Source organism: Hemiscyllium ocellatum, chromosome 12 (genome assembly GCF_020745735.1).
Source record: "Hemiscyllium ocellatum isolate sHemOce1 chromosome 12, sHemOce1.pat.X.cur, whole genome shotgun sequence".
NCBI classification, from domain to species: Eukaryota; Metazoa; Chordata; class Chondrichthyes; order Orectolobiformes; family Hemiscylliidae; genus Hemiscyllium; species Hemiscyllium ocellatum.
Genome location: NC_083412.1, coordinates 82,239,713 through 82,265,706, shown reverse-complemented (window position 1 = coordinate 82,265,706; position 25,994 = coordinate 82,239,713). Strand labels below are relative to the sequence as shown.

The 25,994-nt window shown below is 40.3% G+C and overlaps 1 protein-coding gene across 1 annotated transcript in view; it reads right to left on the bottom strand.

Moving 5' to 3' along the window:
• LOC132821169 (bromodomain and WD repeat-containing protein 3-like) overlaps nucleotides 1–25,994 on the bottom strand; it is a 231,047-nt gene that overhangs the window by 129,230 nt on the left and 75,823 nt on the right. Inside the window, exons 17-20 of the mRNA XM_060833782.1 lie at nucleotides 25,682–25,907; nucleotides 21,240–21,422; nucleotides 8,219–8,402; nucleotides 6,800–6,893 (exon numbers count right to left, since the gene is read on the bottom strand). Of these exons, the coding sequence (XP_060689765.1) occupies nucleotides 6,800–6,893; nucleotides 8,219–8,402; nucleotides 21,240–21,422; nucleotides 25,682–25,907 (687 nt within the window). The remainder of the gene's footprint in view (nucleotides 1–6,799; nucleotides 6,894–8,218; nucleotides 8,403–21,239; nucleotides 21,423–25,681; nucleotides 25,908–25,994) is intronic.

The window sequence follows — 25,994 nt, the reverse complement described above, 5'->3', positions numbered from 1 at the left end:
CTGACTAACGCCGCAAATGTAGAAACATAAAATTTGCAGGAGTATGCCATTCAGCCCTCAACGCTGCTCCTCCATTCTAATATGTGGCTGATGTGTTTGTATTTTGAATTCCACATTCCCACCTATTCCCAATAACTGAATTTTGTTGCCTATCAAGAATCTATCCAAAATAAAAAACAAATTTCTGATGCAACTTGGGAGGTCTGCAGCATCTGTGGAGAGAAAGCAGAGTTAACGTTTTCAGTACAATTAACCTTCAAGAATCTATGCCTTAATAATATTCAATGACACCAAATCCACCACCTTCTGAGATAGTGTTCCAAAAGTTATATGTCAAAAAATTTTCATCACTTTCCTAAAAGAGCAACCATTAATTTTAACACAGTGACCTTTGCTCTAGAAACAACCACAACAGGAAACATAGGAGAAAGTGAGGACTACAGATCTTGAGATCAGAGTCGAGTGTGGGGTGCTGGAAAAGCGCAGTAGGTCAGGCAGCATCCAAGCAGCAGGAGAATCGACATTTTGGGCAAGGGCCCTTGAAACTTCGGTTCGCCTGCTGCTCGGATGCTGCCTGACCTGCTGCGCTTTTCCAGTACCACACACGCAACACAAGAAGAAATATCCTAATCATGTTTACCTCGTCAAGACCACTTAGGATCTTATACGCTTCAATCACCTACACTTTACTCTTCTAAATTCCAGAGAAAACAAGCCTAGTCTGTCCAACCTTTCCTCGTGAAACAAACTGCTCAATCCGGTTAGCTGATAAATCCCGTATGAACTGCCTCCCTTAAATAAGGAGCTCAAAATCACAGTATTCGAGATGTTATCTCAGCAATGTCTTTACAACTGCAGCATAAAAGCTTTACTTTTATGTTCAGTTTCATTCAGAATACAGGAGATCACTCCACTCACCTCTTTCATTAATTACTGTACCAACATGCCAACATTTTGTGGCTCAAGCACAAAAACACCTAGATCCTTATGACCCTCAGAATACTGTAGTCCTTCTCAGTTTAAGTAAACTCTGATTTTCCATTATTAGAATCAAATCTTAGAATCATACAGTGCAGAAGAGGTCCTTCAGCCCAAGTCTGCACAGACATGTAAGAAACTAATCACAGTTAACAGCGCTTTGCCTATAGCCTTGAATTTATGACTTGCCAAGTGCTCATTCAGGTTTTTTTTAACCTCTACCATCCTGCGAGGCAGCAAATTCCAGACCTGGCTATAAAGGCTTTTGCTTTCACTCTACCTAAACCTCACCTTGAGCCTATATCATCCCCTTGAGACAGAACTGAATTGAATTTATTGTCACGTGTACTGAGGCACAGTGAAAAGCTTGGTTTTGCGAACAATACAGACAGATCACATAGTTCAATAGCACACCTAAGTAAATAGTAGGTAAACAGCGACTAAACAAAAACACAGGTATAGGCAAATGCTAAGAGTTTGAGAGTCCAATCAGTATTCTAACAACAGTAGGGTAGAAACAGTTTCAAAACTGGCTGGTGCATGTGTTCAGGCTTCCGTACCTTTTTGTGCTGACCCTCTGTACTGACCCTTCAACTAAGGGGAGCAGCTGTTCCTTATCCACTCTGTCCAAAATCCTCAATCAGATCACCCCTTAATCTTCTCTGCTTCAATGAAAACAACCCAAGCCTATTCAACCATTCCTCATAACTTAAAATTTCCAACCAAGGCATCATCCTGGTGAATCCCTGCACCCGCTTTGGTGCAATCACATTATTCCTGTAATGTGGCAATCAGAATTGCACGCAGTACTCTAGCTGTGGTCTCATGAAAGTTATACTTAACTCCAACATGACTTGCCTGTTTTTGTAATCTATGCCTTGATTGATAAAGGCAAGTGCTCCATTTGCCTTTTTTTTTAAAACTAACATGCCTGTCTGCCTTCAGAGATCTATAGACAAGCATGCCAAGGTTCCTTTGTTCCAAAGAACTTCCCAGTGTCATGTCATTCATTGAATACTTTTGTCAAATTACCCCATCCAAGCTGTATCGCTTCACATTTTTCCAGGGCTAAATTCCATCTGCCACATACCTGCCCATTTAACAATCCCATTTAGATCTTCTTGTATCCTAAGACACTCAACCTCATTGTTAACCACCTGACCAATCTTTGTGTCATTCTCAAACTTAATCCATACTCCCCACCAACAGCTGCTAATGTCATTTAAATAAACAGTGAACGATCGAGGACCCAGCAAGATGCCTTTGGTATTCCAGTCACTAAAACAGCCTTCAATCATCACTTTCTGAATCCTACAACTAAATCAATTTTAAATCCACTTTATCAAATTACCCATATCCCATGTGTATTTGGCTTCTTGATAAGCCTTATCAAAGACTTTGCTGAAATTCACATGAACTACATCAACTGTACTAACCTCAAATTCACTTCCACAATGGAGGAGATGGATGGAATGTATTGGTTCAACACTGTATCAATGTCCTCAGCTGCACCTACAAACCCCTCCTTTGGTCCCTCCTCTTTCCCTGGTTATCCTCCTCCCATTGATATATTTAAAGAATTTTCCCAACTTTTACCAGCCAGAGCTTCTTTGTATCTGCTCTTTGCTTTCCTAATTGCTTTCTTAAGTTCCAGCCTGCACTAAAGTATCTGCTAATTTGTTCCTCTTGTATGTGCTAAAACCTTCTATTTTCCTTATCCTATCCTGAATATCTCTGGTTTTTCCATGGTTCTTGAGCTTGTTACTATTGTCTATCATCCTAGAGGGACCATGCTAGTCTTGTACCCTCCCTATTTCCTTTTTGAACACACTGCACTGCTCTTCTATAGATTTCCCCACTAGTAGCTATTCCCAGTCTACCTTGGCTAGATCCTGCGTTACTTTACTAAAGTCCACGCTCACCACAAACCAAAACTATTTTTTGGAAATTTGTCCATAAGCTTAAATTGTACCACTTTATTCATGACAAAGTGAACAACTTTCCATTTCCCCACTCTATCTGCCATCTTTTGTCCATTAACTCAGCCTATTGATATCCGTCTGTAACCTTCCACAGTCTTTTACATTAGCTTACTTTCATACACATCTTTGAGTCATCTGCAAATTTAGATACCATGTTTTCGTTCTCCTCATCTAAGTCACCGATGTATATTGTAAAAACTTGAAACCTGCAGCATACAGCCCTGTTGAACCCACTCATCACATTCTTCCACTCAGAAACAGACACATTTACGTACACTGCTTTTCACTGGCCAGACAATCTTGGAGCCACGCGAACATATTACTCCCAATGTCATGAGCTCCTACTTTTCACAATAAGCTTTAATGTGACATTTTGAATGCTTTTTGGAAATCCTCCAATGTCAACAGACTCCCCTTAATCCACAGTGAATATTGCTTCTTCAAACAATGCCAATAAATTGGTTAAACGTATTTCCCTTTCACAAAACCAGGCTGACTCCTAATTAAAATGAGTTTCTCAAAGCACATAGAAATAAACTCCTTAATAGTTGATTCATCCTGACGACGGAAATCAAACTTACTGGCCTATAGTTTCGTGATTTCTGCTTCCATCCTGCATGAACAGCAGGGTTATACAGAGGAACATCTATTATCCGAAGGCCACGGGCGGGGACTTCCGTTTGGTAATCGAATGCTAGATAACAGTTTAGCCATGCATTAGGACCTTGCAATTTTGTTGAGATAATCTGAAGTTCAGATAGTCGAAGGCCAGACAATCGAAGTTCCTCTGTATTTGCTATTTTCCCAATCTGACGCAACATTCCCAGTACTTTGTGAACTTAAAAAATTAGCACCGCCATATCTACTCCATGTTCTGAAGTCACAGCAGACTCAAAATGTTAACTATTTGCTTGCAGACTCTGCCAGATCTGCCGGATGAAGTCTGTCAGGATCCAAGGATGTATCAGTCCACAGCCACTTGCTCAGCATGGTTTCCCTGATGACTGGCACTATTCAAGTGCCAACAGAAACAATTACTATCCATTGCTCCATTTATAACTGCAGCTTCTTCTCATTCTCTTACTTCAGTCTTCATTCTCTGCAGTTCTTGAATTGTGTACAGATCTTTGTACAATGAAATGCTTTTCCCACGAGTTTAGTACTTTCTTTAATCTCTCGTTAACCAGATGGTGAGTCCTATCCTTGGAATATTTCTTTATAGTAGGAATATACTTATTCTGTGTATTCTGAAATAGCTATTTACATGGCTAGCACTAATTTTCCATTGATCTCTTTATCCAAAATGCTGCACCAAAAAGCTCTTGAAAGCTTTTTACAAACTACTCACATGCTATGACTGCCAATCTGATTTCACTACTACTTACACAGATTAAAATCACCCATATCCCTCTGCTACAATATTTCTTCTTGTATATAGAGGTACCTCAATTATCCGAATACCGGACTATCCGAAGGAGATCTTGCAGTTCCAATAGAAACATTACATCAAAGAGGCGTTTCCAACACTGATCATGCCTTTTGTTTATTAAAAACTAAATTGGCTTAATGAAATGCTGCCGAGAACAGTCCTGCACTTCGATGGGAACCTAGGCATCGTCTCCAAATGACTGACTGCCCGCCTGTTCTCTCACCACACTTGCTCTGGAATTCTACATTAGGGTGTACCCTGAACTCTCCTTCCCCAGATAATCTCTCTAACATTGTCCTGTACAGGGTAATGGTGGAACTTGCAGTAAGGTGTGTGTGTCTGTCTGTGTGCATGTGCCGCCCAAAGGCAGCAGTCATACTGTTGGTGTCCAGTCTGGCTGCTGTGAGGGTAGGGGGTGGTGGCCAGAGTGCGCACGGGGGCGGAGGTGGTGGCGCAGGGCAGGAGCTCACATGCAGTGTGTTGCTGCCTAGTCACCTGAATGGGGAGCTGCGTCAGTCCAATTGTACTGATTAGGGGGTGGGGTTGGGTGAGGGGTGCATGGGAGCAGGAAGGCTTCAGCAATGCTGGAGATCCCTTACACACAAGTGTGTGTCTGCTCAGAAACAAACCCTGAGACAGAGAGAGGGAGCAAAGCAAGCAAAGCGAGGAAAAAGCAAACTTCAGTAAACTCCGAGCCCCAGAGAGGCATTGTATCAATTAACCGAATAATCAACTATCCGAACGAAACAGTGACCGCCCATCTCCTTTGGATAATCGAGGTTCCTCTGTATTTTGTCCTACAAGTAATCCTACAGATTATATCAACTAAGAAAAGCTAAGTAATTATACAAGCTAAGATAGGAGAGAACGGGTGAGCTACTAAAAGCAAACTACATAAAATGAGAATTGACCTAGAAGTAAATGAGAATGGGTGACTGTGCGATGTTATAGTAGGACTAGGTGTGGGGTGGGTAAAGAAAACATGGAAGGATGGAATCGGGCTTTCAAGTTAGTGATCTTCATGTTGAGCCCAAGAAGCCGCAGGATCCTCAAGCAAAAAATGAGATGCTGTTTTTCAAACTTTTGCTGAGGCTCACTCAAACACTGCAGAAAGCCTGTAACAGAAATGCTGGCATCGGATACGGTGGAGTGAAGTGGCAGGCAATTGGAAGATCAGGGTCATTTTTGCAGACAGATCATCACCACTCTGCAAAGCAGTCACCCAGTCAGTGCTCATTTCCCCAATGTAAATAGGACCATACTGTGAACAGTGAATAATGTAGACTAGATTGAAGTACAGGTAAATCACTGCTTCAACTAGAAGGTATGCCTGAAACCTCGTGAGGAGGGAGAGGTGAACAGCCACGTGTTATATCTTCTACAACTGCTGTGGGGGTGTGAGATGGTATTGAATAGATTACTTAGAGTGTGGAACCAGGCCCTTCAGCCCAACAAGTCCACATCTACCCTTCGAAGAGCAACCCACCCAGACCCATTCCCTTACATCTCTTTCACCTAACACTACAGGCAATTTAGCATGGCCAATTCACCTGACCTGTACATTTTTGGACTGTGGAGGAAACCGGAGCACCCAGAGGAAACTCACAGAGACACATGGAAAATGTGCAAACTCCACACAGACAGTTGCCTGAGGCGGGAATTGAACCCGGGTCTCTGGCGCTGTGAGGCAGCAGTGCTAACCACTGTGCCACCCACGGTATTGAGGTGGTATTAGGGGGAAATATACCAGAGTGACCCAGAAGGAATGGATCCTGAGGATTGCTGCTGGGGAGGGGGTAGTGGTGGTGTGTGGAGAAGATAGGAGGAAAGAGACATGTGTTTGGTTGTGGCATCCTTTTGCAGATGCTAGAGATGTCAGTTTATAATCCTATATATGCAGAGGCTGGTGGGGTGGTAAGTGAGGATAGGGGGAGCCCTATCATTGTTATGGGAGGGGAAGGGATGAGGGTAGAAGTGTGGGAGCTGGGTTCAGCTTGACTCAGGTGACTGTGTGGAGTTTGCACATTCTTCCCGTGTCTGCGTGGGTTTCCTCTAGGTGCTCTGGTTTCCTCCCATAATCCAAAGATGTGCAGGTCAGTTGAATTGGTCATGCTAAATTGCCTAGCTTTCTATCCTTCTTCAGTGCCATACAACTGAATGCATGGATGAAAAAAAAAAGTCAAGGATGCTAACCATGTCAAAATTACAAGCCATACTGACAGTTTTGGGTCTGGAGCAGATTAGAGATAGGGAAAAACCATGAAAGAACTTGAAAATGATTAAATGCTGTTTAATTCTGTGTCAGCACATAGGTGGTGATGTGAGCACTCCATAGGATGAAGTGATGGGTCCCGGGAGCAAATAAATAAAACTCAGCATAAATAAGCAGCACTCCAGTTAAATCACCCACCCTTTGTGCAGAGTGCACTGGTCGTCTTTTCTTCTCCCTTGTATATAAGGCAATTTCCTCTTCACTTTTCGCAATCCTAAAATCTTCTTGTATCCTGAGTAAAAAGGAACAAAAAATATGATCTGCATCAGTAAATAATAAAGGAAAATTCCATAACAACTTCATCATAATGCAAAGGTAGGATGACAGAGCGAGAACGTCAAAGCAAGAGTGACACTGCAAAACAAAATATTGCATTTATGCACCACCGGGGACAATATTCCAATCTTGTGATACCTCTTACAAGAGGAAAGACAAAAATTGTGGCTAGCGCATCTACAATTTCCATTCTCATTTACTTCAGAATCTTGGCATTCATCTCTTCTGGTTGTACTGCATTGTCAACTTTGTACCAAACGTTCAGCAAAACACATGCTCCATCACATTTGAATCCATCTAGTCCTCTACTGTCATTAAGACTTAAGCAGCATCTCAGTCTTTGGTGAAAACAAATGCTAAGTATTCATTTAACACCTCTACCATGTCTTTTGCCTCCAGGTGTATATCACCTCTCTGGACTCTAACTGACCGTACTTCTTTTGACACACTTTTACCATTTATTCGGCCATAACGACCTTGGGAGACCGCTATACTGGCTACCTGTTTTGCCTCAATTTCAAAATAGTTTTCATTTGCTTTTGGACCTTGCCACTAAACCTTCTATATTCCTCTTGGTTCTCAATTTTATTTTCTACTGGCCATTTGTCATAAGCACACTTCTTCATTATCTTAATTTCTATCTTCTTTATCATAAAGGAAGCTCCAGATTTCTGTTCTACTTTTCCCATTTGAAGGAATATATCGATGTCCCTGAATGATTTCCTCTTTAAAGGCAGTCCATTATTCATTTTACATGACCATGAGTATCCAACATAAAATCTATCACACGAAGAGGACTCAAATCCATTTCTCAATATACTCTAACAGTCTTAAACGACAACTCAAGTAAGTTCAGTCTGATGACTACCCATAGCTCGAAAATTATTCTTATAATAAACACAACAAACACGCAACAGGAAATAATACACTATAAAAATCAAAAGAACTGTGGATGCTGTAAATCAGAAACAAAAATACAAATTGCTGGAAAAGCTCAGGTGGTCTGTGGAGAGAAATCAGAATTAACGTTTCGGATCGAGTGACCCTTACTCAGAACTGAGGAATTGCTTTTCCAGCAAATCCTACTTTTATTTCTGACTATACATTGTACCCTGGTTTATGTAAGCAAAGAAAGTGGAACAGGTCATACTGATACAAGAAAACCCTTAGAGCACTTTTTTCTTCCTGCCAAGGCACAAAACAACTTACTATTACACTTGACTAGAAAATGTGGAAAATAATATTTAATAACAGTTTCAGATATTTGCTTTAAAACCATACCTGCTCACACTATGTTGTATTTCAGGTACTACTACTCTTCGTTTCCAGGCCATGATGTCACCCTCTGTGGCTATTTGGCTACGGGGAGCATTGTGATGCATCTGACGAACACCTTCAATCTGTCCACTACGGCGCAGTCCTACATTTGGTGGTGACAAAATATCGGAGCTGGGGATCCTTAAAACTTCAAGCAGAACAAAATATAAAAGTTTAGACAAAAAATCTTCAGCCTCTTAAATGATCCAATTTTGATTGTTTACTGTGTAACATATACTGTTAATCTTGCAATATCTGCCTTTTTGCTATTGAGTTGGCTGAAAATATATCAGAAGATAAAGTAGAATCCAGAAATAGCCACTTCAAAAGTTGAATACTGCAATCCAACTACTATTTTTCATAATTACTGGTTTCATTGTGTAGCCCATAGCACCTTCTCCATGAAAATTAGGATTGGGGAAAAAAACACCAGAAAAGATTGAGAAATAGCTGCAGATAGAGGTAGACTTTCAAGGAAGAGTGCATATGCCCTAATTAATTTGCTAATGAAAAACATATTCTTCAAACACTGGAAACAATAAGCAACCAGATCTAACATAACAAAATTTTATAAAAACACAGGTGGTCAGATAAATCTATTTAGAGAAGAACAGTTAACATTTCATGTCAAAAATGTTTTATCAGAACTCACGCACTTAGCTTGTTTTAATAACTGCATGACCACTAGGGATAGACTGTGTGTAGTTGCTCTAGAAAATCAACACTTGAAAGTGCTGAAGCACCTCAGCATGTCTGGCAGCATTTGTGGACATAGAAATAGTGTTAATATTTAGAGTCTGAGGTGACGTTTTCATTTTCAGACTTCTGCACCTTAATTTATAGCTATTTTATGTTTATTTCTTTCACCCGAAAGAGCAACCTGTGTTTCGCACAGGACCTCCATACCATCTGCTCCCCTTGTGCCACCTCCACTTCTTTCAACAGTATAAAAACCGCTATTTTCCAATCCCTTTCAGTTCTGAAGAAATCTTACTGAACTTAAACATTTAACTTTGTTTTTCTCTCCACACTAGCAGGTAGATCTGCTGAGCTTCTCTGTGTATTTCAGAAGCCCAGGCAAAGTTTCTGGGGACATTGATTCAAATTCCACAACGACAGCTGGTAGAATTTAAACTTGGTTAATAAATCAGAAATCAAAATCTCGCTTCAGTAATCATGACCATGACAATTGTTATTGATGATCATAAAAGCCTTTCAGAAAAGGAAAGAAAATTTGCCATCCTTATTTAGTCTGGGTTACATGTCATTTCAGATCAAAAACAATGTGGTTGACTCTCAAGTTCCCTCTGAAATAGCTTACAATACCACTCATTTCGTTGACAAGTATGGATAGATAACAAACTATGTCCCTACCAGAGACGCCTAAATCATATGAAAAAAATATCAAAATACTGTGTTATACTAGATATCTTAAACGGAATAAGTGACTGAAAAACTCAGCCATTCTGGCAGCATCTGTGAAAAGAGAAACAGGGCTCATCTTCTCATTCCAATGTCTCGTCTCTGGAACCTGAAGTGGGTTCAAGCTTGTCAAGCCTCTTCTGACAGAAAAGTCAGTGGATTCAAAAGGTTAACCATTTCTCTCTCTACAGATTCTGCCAGACCTGCTGAGTTTCCCCAACTCTATTTTAATCCCATGAAAAACTGATTATACTTGATGTTCTGGCTCCCTGCGTTTGGCAGAGGTTACAATAAACAAAGAGAGTGTTTTTGAAAAAAAATGATCCAAGGCCAAAATAGAAAATTATCTATAACTAGGTTTGTAAGAAGAATATTTTATTAAAACAGAAACCTATGCAAGTTGTTGCACACGGAGGAGAATAATGCGTCAACATTCATTTAACATTACCAATTGGTGCAGGCAACATGTTGATTGTTTTGCAATATTATATGAAGTCAAGTTATGCTGACTGAGGTAAAACATGAAACTCAACTAATGCTCAGTTCAGGCATTCCTGTAAAATCAAGCAAATTATCTCAGTACATATCAGTGGCTCATTAGGTATACAGAAGCATCTGGCCATTCAGTCCATCAAGCATTTGTCATTATACACAATCATGACCAAATCACCACTTCAATGGCTTTATAACAATCTTAGAGCCATAGTCATGTACAGCACAGAAACAGACCCTTTGGTTCAACTGGTCAATGCTGAACAGATATCTTAAACTAGACCCAACTGCCAGCACTTGGCCCATATCCCTCTCAACCCTTTCTATTCATATACCCATACAGATGCCTTTTAAATGATGTAATTGTATCCTCCTCCACCACTTCCTATGACAGCTCATTCAATATATGCACCACCCTCTGTGAAAAAGTTGTCCCTCAGGTTCCTTTTAAATCTCTCCCCTCTCACCATAAACCTATGTCCTCCAGTTTTGGACTCCCCCAGCTCCAGGGAAAAGATACTAGGTAAAAACAAGGACTGCAGATGCTGGAAACCAGTGTCTCGATTAAATTGGTGCTGGAAAAGCACAACAGGTCAGGCAGCATCTGACGTGCAGGAAAATCAACATTTCGGGCAAACGCCCTTCCTGATTAGGGGAAAAGATAGTCTATTTATTCTATCTATACCCCTCATGGTTTTACAAACTTCTATAAGGTCACCCCTCTGCTTCCAATGGTCCAGGGAAAACAGCCCCAGCCTACTCAGCCTTTTCCTATAGCTCAACCCACCAACCCAGCAATATTTTTGCAGATCTTTTCTGAATCCTTTCAGGTTTCATAACATCTTTGCTATAGCAGGTTCTATACTATCTCCTTATTTCTTTACATTATTGGTAGTTGGAAATGTGTCAAACTTGGCTTTAAATATACTCAAATACTTAAGTTTCCTGTGAACTGAAGAAAGCCAGAGATTCACAACTCATGTCTCCTCTTCAGTCCAAAGTAGGTTCCTCCTTATTTTGTATTTCTCTTCCCTGACTGTAGGATTCCATGACCAGAGATCTATCTTACAGAATATTTCAACACACAGGTATGTTTCAATTAGATTGAGAGAACCAGAATTCAAGAGTTTATATATACTGTTGAAGCTGTATAAGGCTCTGGTTTGACCGCATTTGGAATACAGAGCAGTTATGGGCTCTGTATCTTTGGAAGAATGTGTCGGCATTAGAGGGGTCCAGAGGATGTTGACAACAATGATCCCACGGATGAGGAACTTGTCTTGAGAGGTAGTTGAGGATTCTGGGCCTGTACTTGTTGGGAATGGAGGAGGATGAGGGGGTATCTGATTGAAATTTATGGAATACTAAAGTAGCCTGGACAGCTTGTACATGGAGAAAATGTTTTCACCAATAAGAGATACTAGAAACTGAGGGCACAGCCTCAGAATAAAGGGATGACCCTTTAGAACGGAGATGAGGAGGAATTTCTTCAGCCAAAAGGTGGTGAAACTGCAGAACTCGTTGCCACAGAAGGCAGTGAGTATATTTAAGACAGAGACAGAACAGAGATAGATAGGTTCATGATTAGTAAGGGGATCAATGAACATGGGGAGAAGGCGGGAGAATGGAGGCTGAGAAACAAATCTGCCATAATTGGATAGCAGAGTAAACTCGATAGGCCAAATGGCCTAATTCTGCTTCTGTCTCTCAATCTTCAAACTCAAATAAAAATCTACAGGCCCAGTTTGCCCAATTTTTCCACAAAGGGCAGTTCCACTATTTTGGAAACAAGTGTGGTGAACCTTAGTTGCTTTAATTCTTGGAAATAATATCCTGTCTGAGGTAAGATCACCAAAACTGCTCACAACACTCTAGATGCAGTGAAACCCAGATTCTACACAATTGAAGAAAATCCTCATGTGATAAAAGTTAATATACAATTAGCCTTCCTAATTGTTTGCTGTACCTGCATGTTCACGTTTAGTGATTTATTCATAAAGACACCCAGATCTTTTTGTATATCTGCACTTTCTAATCTCTTAAAATTTACAAAATAATCCACATAGCTGCTCTTCCTACAAAAGTGAACAATCTCACATTATTCCACATTAATTTCCATCTGCCACATTCTTGTCCATTCACCAAGTCTGTCCAAATCTTGTTGAAGCTGATTACATTTCCTTCACCAGAATACAGTTGTACCTAACTCTGTCTCAGCTACAAAATTAGAAATATTACATTTGACACTGAACATGGATATACAGTATATCACTGTCTGCCAACATGAAATTCCCTGGTCATTCCGTTAGCCCTTTTCTGCTTGTTTACTAATCCTTAAGACATCCAGTAGATTACTTCCATGTGATTTAATTTTGCAAATTAACCTCTTGAAGGAATTTATTAAAAGCCTTTTAAAATCCAAGTATATTATGGTCACAAACTCTCACCAATTCTGTTTGTAAAATGCCGAAAAAGAAAATAATAAGTCTAACCGACATGATTTCCTATTCACAAATCCACGCTGTTTCAAAACAGTTCATCATCCATTCTTTATTTTGCAATCAACATTTTTCCCACCAATGCAAAGAGTTTTATTTTCTCTTGCCCACTCTTCTGAATAGCAGGGAGGTAATTGCAAACTTTAATCTGTAGAAGCCATTCCAGAACCATTCGAATTTTGGAAGATAATCACCAATTCATCCAAAGCTACCTTTTAGAGCATTCTGGGACGTAGAATATCAGGTTCCAGGGACTTGCCAATATTCAATACAATTACCGTATGTACTCATGTAAAAGTCAAACGTTTTAGACTTTTTTGAAAAGGTTAAATTTATGGGGTTGACTATTACCTGTATCCTACTTTTGAGGGGCTTAAATTCATGCTATAGTCCAAAATACCATATCGTTAAGCAGAAGCCAATTGACCTCTCAATGAATAAGTGTGCTTGGATGCTACAGGGAAACTGAGCTCAGCTCAACTGCACACAAAGGGAGGTTGCCACTTGACTCTGACCTGATGCATGTTAAACTTTTAGGCCAAATTGATGAGAATTGTATATCGAAACACAATAGCATAAAAAATGTTTCCACATTGTAACATTTGTATACAGGATAATACTTTGACTCACAAATGTTGATCCGTGAAGAACCAAGTTTGACTTTAACATGAAATATATGGAAAATCCAGATTTTTTTGGCCAAAAGGGGTAAACATTTACTCGAGTATATATGGTAATTTCCCCAATACAGCCTCCTTACTGGTGCAGGCAGAAGGGTTTCAAATTAGTCATATTTTTGGATCATTGGGATCTCTTCAAAAAAGGAGTAGGTGCATCTTAACTAGAGGGGCACGAACATCCTGCTGGGGAGATTTGTTCGTGAAACGCAGGTGGATCTAAACTAATAAGGCAGAGGGAACCAAAGCAATAAGTCAGATTGTGAGCAGAAGGTAGAGGTTAATAAGATAATTAGGTAGGGCTGGTCCAATAACCATGGTGAGGGAAGTAATCATAAAAGATCAAAATGTGAGTTGAAAGTTGAATTCAAAGATTGTGATGAGGCTCAGTATTATCAGGGATTAAGAAAAAAGGATGGAGTGTGTCAAAAGCTGTACTGCACAAGAAAATATTAAAAGAGAAATACAAATCAGTAGAAATTATTTAAAACCAAAATTAAAATAGAAATTGCTAGAAAAGCTCAGTATGTCTGGCAGCATATGTGGAGAGAAATCAGAGTTCACATTTCAGGTCCAGTGACCTTCCTCAGAACTACATTTTCAACGAACAGGTCAAGTGCAGGTAAAAGGCCAGAGGGAAGGGTTCAGCTGGAGGGAGTGTGTTGGAGGTCGGTGAAGGGATCTGTGGGATGGGAAGAGGACTCTTGTCCAAAGAATTGAGCACAAAGCTGAAGGAGGAAGAGATTCAACGTCATGTCATGCCCAAAATTCATTAAGGTGGGGGTGCAGAGGATTAAAGTTGAGATCTTTGAGTCTGTTAACTCTGATTTCCCTCCATTGATGCTGCCAGACCTTGTGATTTCCCAGCAACTTTGTTTTAGTTTTTTTTTCTGATTTCCAGCATCAGCAGTTCTTGAGTTTTCTTTTTGAACTTATTTCAAGTTGTTGCACCTAAATGCACGTAGTATTCAAAATAAAGTTGATGAGTTAACAAAACAAACAGAAAAATAGGTATGACCTGGTGGCAATTTCTGAAACGTGGCTACCAGAGGAGCAGAACTGGGAGTTAAATATCCAAGCATACTCAGAATTCCAAAAGGAGAAGCAGGACGTAGCGTTGCTTTATTGGTTAAGGATGACAGCAAGGTTTCCAACGTAAAGTATAGCATAAGCCATGAAATAACGAGGGCTTGCCAGAATGGCACAACAGTAATTGTAGGTGATTTTAATATGCATATTGACTGGATAAATGAGCTTGAGGGTAGCTTTGAGGAAAGGTTCATAGAGTGTATTAGAGATTGTTTCTTGCAGCAACATGGCATGGAATTAGGCAGAGAACTGGCATTATCCAACAGGGAAAGATGAATAAATGGTCTTGTAATTAACGATCCTCGGAGAAGGAGTGATCAAAACATACTAGAGTTCCAAATTCAGAGTGAGTGAGTGAATACAAGCACATACAAGAGTTTTAATGTTGAGGAAGGAGTTGGCGCTAATGGACTAGGCAAACAATTGAAGGGCAGGGCAGCCAAAAAACATTATCAAATGCTTCGGGAGACACTAAATACCCCTCAACTGAAATATATTCCCTAGAGGAAGAGGAATTGTAAAAAGATGAAAAATCATTCATGTATTAATAAGGAAGTCAAGGATAACAAAGGCAAGAATTTGGCAGTTGGGGTTGAAAGTGAATAAGTATGAGGTTATACATTTTGGCTGGAAAAATAAAAGGGAAAATTATTATTTAAATGGGAAGCAGTTCAAAGTGAGTCAGTGCAGAGGGATACGGGTGTCCTTGCGCATGAATCGTGTTAAGTGGCTCTGTGGGCGCAACATATAACAAAACAGACAAATGGAATCCTTATAATCCAGTCCTTTTGCAATAAACGTAAAAGTGGTGTTACCGGGATGACACCTAGAGTATTGTCTCCAATTTTGGTCTCCTTGCTTGAGCAAAGATGTGGTGGCACGAGAGGCAGTTCAGAGGAGGTTCACCAGATTGATTCCAGGATGAAATGGGTGTCGTATGAAGAGCTTTGAATTGGGCTTGTACTCACGAGTTCAGATGAATTAGGTAGGATCTGATTGAAGTATGTATGAGGATGAGATCAGCCACGTTCATATGAAATGGTGGAATGGGTTCAAAGGGTTGAATTGCCTACTCCTGCTCCTAAGTTCGTAACTAAGATAATTTCTCGGAATTCCTTATTCTCTCTAGTCCTTTAGATCTCTATTACTGGATGATTTATTGTATCTTCTTCATCATAAATATTATTTATCTCTAGTCCACATCAACTCTGCTTGCCATGGATCTCCATTTGTCCTGGTTAAACATTTTCTTTATACATATTTCTTGAAGCTCTGAACAGCTCATTTATGTCATTTTGCTAGTTTACAGTCCTATTCTATTCTCCCTTCTTTATCAGTTCCTTGGTCCACCTTTGCATATTCTAAAAACCTCCCAATCCTTAGGTATACTATTTCTAGGGTTTTCTCTTTTCATTTCATACAATCATTAACTTCCTTGTTAGCTACAGTTGGCTGACATTTTTGAGGTTTATGGGCCTTGAAGAAATGTGAAGTTGCTGCAAATTGAGAGACAATTATTTAAAGGCTATCCATTGCTTCCATCTCTTCATACCTTTGATGCATTTTGCCAATCAACCTCAGGTAATTTGAATCCATTCCTTCAAAATTTCCTTCGTTCAAATTTAACATTTTACCTTCAGAATGAATTACCCTGTTTTCAAACATATTGTAAAATTCTACAGTGCTATGGTCACTCATTCCTACAGGCTGTTTTACAAGAGGGTTACTTCGCCCTCGTTAGTGCATAATGTTAGGTCTCAAAATGAGTGTTCTGTAATTGGTATCTCCTCACATTGATCTAGAAAACCATCCTTAACTCACTCCAGAAACATTCTCTACAGTATTAGTGTTCGTCAGCGTATAGTGAAGTCAGCTGCAATTACAACTACCAATGCCTTTCTATCACCTGCTTAATACTACGACCCATACTATCACTCCTGTTCGAAGTTACATAGAACATTATAGCACAGTACAGGCCCTTCGGCCCTCAATGTTGCGACGAACTGTCATACCAATCTGAAGCCCATCTAACCTACACTATTCCATGTACGTCCAATGACGACTTAAATGTACTTAAAGTTGGCAAATCTACTACCGTTGCAGGCAAAGCATTCCGTACCCTTACTACTCTGAGTAAAGAAACTACCTCTGACATCTGTCCTATATCGATCACCCCTCAATTTAAAGCTATGCCCCTTTGGGCTCGCCGTCACCATTCTTGGAAAAAGGGTGGACAGGGAGAGCCTATCTAACCCTCTGATTATCTTGTATGTCTCTATTAAGTCACGTCTCAACCTTCTTCTCTCTAACAAAAACAGCCTCAACTCCCTCAGCCTTTCCTCGTAAGACCTCCCCTCCATACCAGGCAACATCTAGTAAATCTCCTTTGCATCCTTTCCAAAGCCTCCACATGCTTCTTATAATGCGGTGACCAAAACTGTACACAATACTCCAAGTGCGGCCGCACTAGAGTTTTGTACAGCTGTAGCATAACCTCACTGTTCCGGAACTCAATCCCTCTATTAATGAAAGCTAAAACACTATGCCTTTTTAACAACCCTGTCAACCTGGGTGACAACTTTCAAGGATCTGTGTACCTGGACACCGAGATCTCTCTGCTCATTTACACTACCAAGAATCTTACCATTAGCTCAGTACTTTGCATTCCGGTTACTCCGATCAAAGTGAATCACCTCACACTTGTCTGCATTAAACTCCATTTGCCACCTCTCAGCGCAGCTCTGCAGCTTATGTATGTCTCTCTGTAACCTACTAAATCCCTATCCACAACTCCACTGACCTTAGAGCCGTCTGCAAATTTACTAACCCACACTTCTAAGCCCTCATCCAGGTCGTTTATAAAAATGACGAACAGCAGTGGACCCAACACCGACCCTTGCAGTACACCACTAGTAATCGGACACCAGGATGAACATTTCCCATCAACCACCACTCTGTCTTCTTTCAGCAAACCAATTATTGATCCAAACTGCTATATCTTCCACAATCCCATTCCTCTGCATTTTGTAGAATAGACTACTGTGGGGAACCTTATTGAACGCCTTGCTGAAATCCATATACACCACATCAACTGGTTTACTCTCATCTACCTGTTTGATCACCTTCTCAAAGAACTCAATAATGTTCGTGAGGCACAACCTACCCTTCACAAAACCGTGCTGACTATCCTGAATCAAATTATTCTTTTCTAGATGATTATAAATCATATTTCTTATAACCTTTTCCAACACTTTACCAACAACTGAAGTAAGGCTCACTGGTCTCCAATTACCAGGGTTGCCTCTACTCCCCTTCTCGAACAAGGGGACCACATTTGCTATCCTTCAGTCTCTGGCACTCTTCCTGTAGACAATGACGATTTAAAGATCAATGCCAAAGGCTCGGCAATCTCCTCCCTGGCTTCCCAGAGGTTCCTAGGATAAATCTTAGCCGGCCCAGGGGACCTATCTATTTTCACACTCTGCAGTATTTCTAATACCACTTCCTTGTGAACCTTTTACCTAGTTTTTATCTCAATCCCACATAGTCTAGTAGTCTGTATCTCAGTGTTACCTCGACAACACTGTTGTTTTCTACAGTGAATACGGTCGAAAAATATTCATTTAGTGCTTCCCCCATCTCCTCTGACTCCACACACAACTTCCCACTACTATCCTTGATTGGCCCTAATCATACTCTCGTCATTCTTTTATTCCTTAAATACCTATAGAAACCTTAGGGTTTACCCTGATCCTATCCGCCAACTTCTCATGTCTCCTGGCTCTTCTGAGCTCTCTCTTTAGGTCTTTCCTGGCTACCTTGTAAACCTCAAGCGCCCTAACGGAGCCTTCACATCTCATCTGAACATAAGCCTTCTTCTTCCTCTTGACCAGAGATTCCATTTCCTTCGTAAACCACGGCTCCCATGCTTCCTCCCTACCTGACAGGTACACACTTATCTAGGACACACAGGAGCTTTTCCTCGAATAAGCTCCACATTTCTAATGTGCAGTTTTCTTCCCCATCCTATGCTTCCTAAATCTTGCCTAATCGCATCGTAGTTGCCTTCCCCCAGCTGTAACTCTTGCCCAGTGGTATACACACCTATCCTTTCTATCACTAAAGTAAACAAAGTTTAAGTCTTTGTCGCCCACAGAGGGATTTACAGAATGGTGTAAGTAGAATATTGCATATGTTGACCTATCCTCTCCCTCACATTTCTTTTTAAATGCTCAACTTGCTGTGATCTGGTTTGGGACTGAAACTTAACCTTTAATAGATAAAACTGTGCCACATCATTTCATTTTTAAAAAAAATTAACAAGCTGCAAACTTGCTTTACTTTGCTCTGTATTGTTCTATATAAAGTAAACATGAGTTAACACTAAAATTAATCAGTTAATATTTTATGCACTCAGGTTTAATCCCTAATTACGCCATCAATTCTGCTCCAAGAATTGAATTTATTGTCACATGTATTGAGGCACAGTGAAAAGCTTTGTCTTGGAAGCAATACAGGCAAATCACTTGGTTAAGTAAATAATAGGTAAACAGTGGCAAAAACCAAAACACAGGTACAGGCGAATGCTAAGAGTTTATTTCTGAAGGGACTATACACAAATATGCCTTCTGGATAATTTTCCTTCATTCCAGGTAACACTCAGAGGTAATATCTTCTACTTTCATTTACGCTCTCTTGATTGTGAAGGCCTCAGTCCCTTGTGCTGGTTACTTTTCCAATTCTTGGAAAGTAATCTGCCAATTACCTTCTTTTTGCGAGAAAGTACTGAGAGACCCACTGTAGATTCTCCCAATAGCTTCAAACTAGGCAACCTTCTATGTTCATGAACTTCAAACTCAGGTTAAGCCTTATCCATCTTCCATGTAGTCAATGAGGTTTACAGAGCAGTCTCTGTATTTATAACAACTAACTTCGCTCAGCAAGCTGCAAACTACAAGGCCTAATGTAGAACTAACCTGTCCGAACAAACACTCAGACACCAGAAAACTTGACTAAGTTCTAATCATGTCCAAGATAATACATCCGGTTTGGAGTATTCTAAAAACTTGATATTTTGTGTTAAAATGAGTACACTGACACCGAAATAAAATATACTGTAATAAAACCACTTAAATGGTAGGAGTAGCTTTACTACTGCATTAACAGCAAAACTAAAGGCACTGAAGCAACAATTTTAAATGAAAAACTCTTTTCATCTGTTTCTAACACGGATTATGTATTGTACATTAAAGTACCTTTATAAAATTACAACCTGTTTTAATAAGTGATAGATCAGGCAAATGAGTCAGTTGCCTCTGTCAGTTGTGGGACAGCACTTCGGAGCGTGGAGATTATGTTGGAGCTGTACAAATTTTTGGAAAGGCAATAGCTGGAGTACTGCGTGCAATTCTGGTCACCACACTACAAGAAGGTGGTGATTCTCATGCAGAGTGCAGAGGAGATTCACCAGGATTGGAGCATTTCAGTTATGAAGGAAAGTTGGATAGGCTTGGGTTGTTTTCTTATGAGCAGAGTAGGATGAGGGAGGAACTTAACTGAAGTGCAAAAAGATTATGAGGAGTACAGCTAATGTTATTGACCTTTCAATGAAGGTGAACAAGGGGACATAATTTTAAGACAAAGAGCAGGAGGTTCAGAGGGGATTTGAGAAAAGAGGTTTTTCACCCAGAGGTGGTGAGAATGTGTATAGAGTATGAGCAGGTAGGGAAAGAGTTAAGTTTTGAGTTTTGTGAAACAAGAGGTCCAGCTGAGCATGACTCAAATCAGATAAGAACTTGCATTTAACAATGGAGTGCTGGAGGATTGGGTAAGCGTTAACCAGTTGGAAAAGCATTCATTATTTAACAATACCAGAAGCATTCAGTATGTAAGGTCAGTTAACAAGGGGACAAGTATCCATTATGTGAAGCCAGTTAACAAGGTTAAGAACATTCATTGTACAACAGCAGAAAGCTTAGGCTCTACTATTGACATTCACTGATTGTAATGGTCACCCAATCAATATGTATGTTGCCTTATCTGAATGCTCCTCCCTGTAAAATGATTATGTAATTCATTAAGAAACTGTTGTTTGAGAAAAGACCGAGAACTCATGTCTCTGTGCACATGTGCAATCGTTCTCTCTCCCTCCACAGCCCAGAATAAAGGAGGTAAAACTATATCATGTGTCTGAGCATTTTGCTTCTATTAAAGTGGGAACAGGACGACAATGGAAATCTGGAACGCTATTGAGTGTAGTAGAGGTGAAAAACCTCAACTTTTAAAAATTACATAGATGAGGGCTTGAAATGTCATAACATTCAAGACTATGTGCCAGGTGTTCAAATGAGATTAGTGCAGATAGTTGTAGCTTTGGCACAGACTCTGGGCCGAAGGGCTTCTTTTGCACTATATGACTATGTTTGCAAGAGTCAGTGAAAGACTATTTCACATAACTTCAAGATCTTTGCACTACAATTTTTTTTCATTCAACAGGAGTAGAATTAGATGGAAGTCAATTTATGTTGAACGTATTTTAAAACATTAGACACAGTTTGAGCGTGATTATAGCAAATAAGCATACACCTCATCAGAGCAAGTTAACATTAGGTATTGCATTGTCAAACTATAGAATGACGAAGCATCGTACTGTTCAGTACAAACCGAAATTGCTCTCCATGTCCAGGTGATTAAATAGATAAGGTATTCAATTTTGAACACTCAGTGCAATTAATATTTCTCTAACATTGCAGCTTGCTGATTGCAAACAAAACTCAAGGAGCAATTACTCAAAAACAAAATTAGTACCTCTTGAAGGTGTATTGATCCTGTGGGGAGGATTATTTGCCCCTCGTTGCTCAGTTCCTAAACGTTGGTCTTGTTCCTGTTGTAAATTTCGGATTATGCCATCCAGCACACTCACTTCCATGTTTTGATCATCTTGATCACTTGTTTGTTGCCCAATTACTTGTTCCACAACATTACCATCACCTATTAACAGACCAACATTAAGATATTTAAAGCAACAGTTTTTCATAAGGCTGAGTTGTGACCAGGAAGAGGAAGCATGCTGATGACAGCAATCAGAAGGGGGAGATTAAAAGAGTTGGAGATTGTCCAAGGCATCCTGCACAGTAGGAAGAGGCATATGCAATATAGTCCTGAATGTTTGCTATGCATTCAGTAGTTGACCTACCATTACTTAACGTTGCCACTCTAATCCACTTAACTCTCAACTTAGCATTAAAAAAAACCCTAGTCTTAAAAATAGCAAACAGGGTAAAAAATTTTGAAAATTTTGTTCAGTGAAGAAATTGTTCATCTTAGTGTGAAATGAGAAGGGAAGAATAACTACATGTTGGTATGCAGTGTAATTTAGCTTAGCATAGATCACAAGTTGACAAGGCAACACAGCAAGCAATTAGGAAGGCAAATGATGTTTAAAAGAAAGTAAGGTAGTGAACAAGCAAGAGGGAGCTGGAAGCAAGGGTGCATACGAGATACCCCAAGGCAGGCTGGGCGCAAGAGAAAGGTGTGTGGGGGGGGGGGGGGGGGTGGTGCGAGCTTCAGAAGGGCGGGGGCGTCAGGAGGGCAATGCAGGCGACGAACACTAGGCGGGGAGCAGGGCAGGCGTGAAACACGAAGAGCGAGGGAATGCGAGCACAGAGATTTGGAACATGAGCATGAGTGAGCGAGAGAAAACTGGAGCGACAGAGAGACTGAAGGAGAGGTGTGAAGAATGGTATAAAGGTAGTTGCGATAATGGATCAAAGGAAATGTGGATTAGTAATGGCAGACATGTAAGCATATTTGGATTTTCAGAAGACATTCAATGAGGTGGCATATAAAAGCTTGTTGCACAAGGCAGGATCATATAGCCTTGAGTGTAATATATTAGCACGAGTTGAGGATTGGTTAACACATGGACAGTCAGGATCTTTTTCAAGTTAGAAAGACAAAACTAGTGAAGGGGTACAAGGATCAGCCCTAAGACCTCAGTTCTCTACTATCAATATCAATGACTTGGATGAGGGGCAGTGTGCCGATATAATTGGAAGTGCATATTATGAAGTAGATTAGAAGCACAGAAGCCCTACAGTACAGAAGCAGACCATTCAGCCCATCGAGTCTGCAACAACTTTCCGAAGAACATCCTACTCAGACTTATCCCCCTACCCTATCTCTATAACCCTACATTCCCCCTGGCTAATCCCCCTAGCCTGCATATCCCTGGACAGTATTCAATTCAACACTGCCATTCCACCTAATCTACACATCTTTGGTCTGGGGGAGGAAACCCTTCAGACGTGTGGATAACGTGCAAACTTCAGAGACAGTTGCCAGAAGCTGGTATCAAGCCCGGGTCCCTGGCATTGACAAGCAGCAGTGTTAACCACTGAGCCACTGTCACTCAAATTGAATGAGTGGGGAAAAATACTTGGCAGACAGAAATATAATGCAATAACTCAGGAAGATTGACTGGAAAGGAGCATCATTTATTGGTGAACACCAAAATGGAGCCACTACTTGTGGCATTCATAGGCGAGTCCCAGCCCAGGGCAAGACAGTTCTGCAGACATCTTTTTATATTTTAAAATGCTATTACACAAACTGAGCAACTTTGTTACCACTAAAATCACCATAACTTATTTGTCCCCTTTTACCCTTTTAACTACTGCGGATGTGTTTTTTTTAACCCCCATCCAACTTGTTCAGAATTATCATTACACACCTCTGAAGGAAGTAGGACTTGAACCTAATCCTCTTGCCAGGGGCAGGGACACTATCACTATGCCACGAACATTCATATCTGCTTTTTTTTCTCACCTACCCTCTGAACCAAAGGGTCTGTTTCCATGCTGTACATCTCTATGACTCTACGCTTTCTTTTTCCCCCAAGAAATGTTATTACTCAACTGAGCAACTCTCTTTTTTAAGTAACTACTTTTCTCATCAACCCAGTCAGTAATGTGACTAGACACCTCTGGAGCAAGTGGGACTTAGCGTTCTGAAGTCTTTTTCTGAAGGGTCACCTGACCCCAAATGTCAACTTTGATTCTTCTCCACACATGCTGCCAGACCCGCTGATACTTTCCATCGATTTCTGTTTTTGTTTCTAACTTCCAGCATCCACAGGTCTTTTGTTTTTTTTAATAAGCAGGTAGCATGACAGTGTAGCAAGTCATAACAAAGGAAAACAAAATTATTGCCTTGCAGATCAAAGGTTAATATTAGCCAAGTCTCGTTGCTACTGTACAGGGTGTTGGAGAGACTGCACTGCAGTACTATGTATAGCTTTAGACTTCGCATTTTAAAAAATAATATAACTTACTACAGGGGAATTTAAAAGACATTTAGATAAGCATATGAATATGCAAGGAACGGAGGGATACGGACCAAGGTCATGAAGAAGGAATTAGTTAAATTTGGCATCATGTTAGTTATAAGGGTCCATTCCTGAGCTATAGTGTTCTAATTTGGAGCTGTTCAAAATAAATTTACCACACTGATTCTTGGGATTCTTGGGATAAGGCAGTGACATATCAATAATAGCTAAACAGGTTAGACATTTATTCACTGGAGTTTAGAAGAACGAGGATGATCTTACTGAAACAAAATTCTGAGAGGGATCTCAAATTTGGATATAATTACAGAATAAGGGGACTCTCATAAAGATGCAGGGGTGTTTCTTCTTCTGGAAAGTAGGATTGGGGAGGCTAGATCACTGAAAATATTTATAAAGAATGTAAATAGACTTTAGAAACAGCAGGGAGTGACATCAATACTCCTCTGGTAAAAAAGAGAAGTTGATGCCTGGGGCAAACCAGCCATGACCTTACTGGATAGCAAGGCAGGCTTGATCAGTCAAATGACCTATTCCTTTATTTCTTATATTTAAGGTATACAGGCTCTGAAATGCACTTACAACCAGTGTATATGACTGTTTCTAATTTCTAGCATCCATAGATCTTTTGTTCTTTTTTAATAATCAGGGAGCATGATGGTGCAGCAAGTCATTAAAAAAGGGAACTTCTAGTCAAACGCTCCATAACGATGCTGATGGCTGGCATTCATCAATAATAATTCTGTGGAGCATCAAGGAGAGGTCATTAGGTTCTCTCAGTGAGCATGGTAACTTTGTGGCACAAATGTTATTGCCACTTATCAGGTACCAACCCACTCTTTTTGGAGTTGGATTGCTTCAGTATCTGAAGAGTCACATAGTACTGAACACCAATTATGAAACATCCCTGCTTCAGACCTTGTGAAAGAATCATCATTGATGAAGCAGTTGAACATGGTTGAGTCGACTGCACTTCAGAGGAACTTGGATTGAAATGATCACCAATAATCATTGTTTCTTGATATCACATGGTATGAACTAAATTAGTCAAAACGCAGCATCTATGATGACATGGCCCTTAGGTGATGGTTGAAATGGATCAGTGAACCCTGCTGCTATCTTCTCCATCGAGGTTGGGAACATTTATAGAGTTTCCTTCTCCTCCCATGTGATGTTTAATTATCCACCTCCTTTCAGGCATAGATGTAGCAAGGCTACAGAATTTTCATTCTGACCTGCAAGTTGTGGGATCATTTAGCTCTATCACATGCAACTTCCAAGGTTTATCATATCCAGAGATCTATTATGTCACTTCACCAGGTTAGCATCCTATTTTAGTTATACCCGATGTAACTCCTATTGCGCTATACTGCATTCCTCATTATATCATTTCAACAAGGAGAAAGTGAGGACTGCAGATGCTGGAGATGAGAGTCAAAAAGCATGGTGCTGGAAAAGCACAGCTGGTCAGGCAGGATCCGAAGATCAGGAGAGTCGACGTTTTGAGCTTAAGCTCTTCATCAGGAAGGTGAGGGACCCCCCATTCCTGATGAAGAGCTCATGCTCGAAACGTCAATTCTCCTAATCCTCAGATGCTGCCTGACTGGCTGTGGTTTTTCCAGCACCACACTTTTTGATGCTGATATAATTTCAAGACAGGATAACGAGAGACTTCGGGGAGTGTTTTGGTGGTACTCGCATGCACCTGTTACACTTATTCTTCTAACTTAAAAGTCACTGGCTTTAATAATGTTTGTCATTAAACCCAGCGAAGTCTCTGCAGTCAATCCTGTAGGTGGGACATACCACAGCAATCATTTTATGTTCTTAACAATTTAGTTTTTAGAAACAATAGTAAAACACCATTTTTAAAGACCTTTCTAAGGGTCTAAGCTAAGCCACTTACTTGTTGCCACATATCCAAGTTGTGGTATGAGCTGCTCATCCAGACATTTCTCACGACCCGGCACCAATCGCTGGTATTCCGTTCGATGAGGATTTCCGTCCACATCCACTAGGAAAGGTGGCGGCATGAGATGGGGAGCCTGTTGAGTTTGCTCATCCAAGACAAAATTGTTCCCATCACGAATTAAGGGACGATAGTCAGTATGGAAAAACATTTGTTCCGGAATCTGCAAGCAAGCAAAACACAATTGAAGAAAGGTCACTGGACTCTAAATGTTAACTCTGCCTTCTCTCCACAGATGCTGCAGACCGGA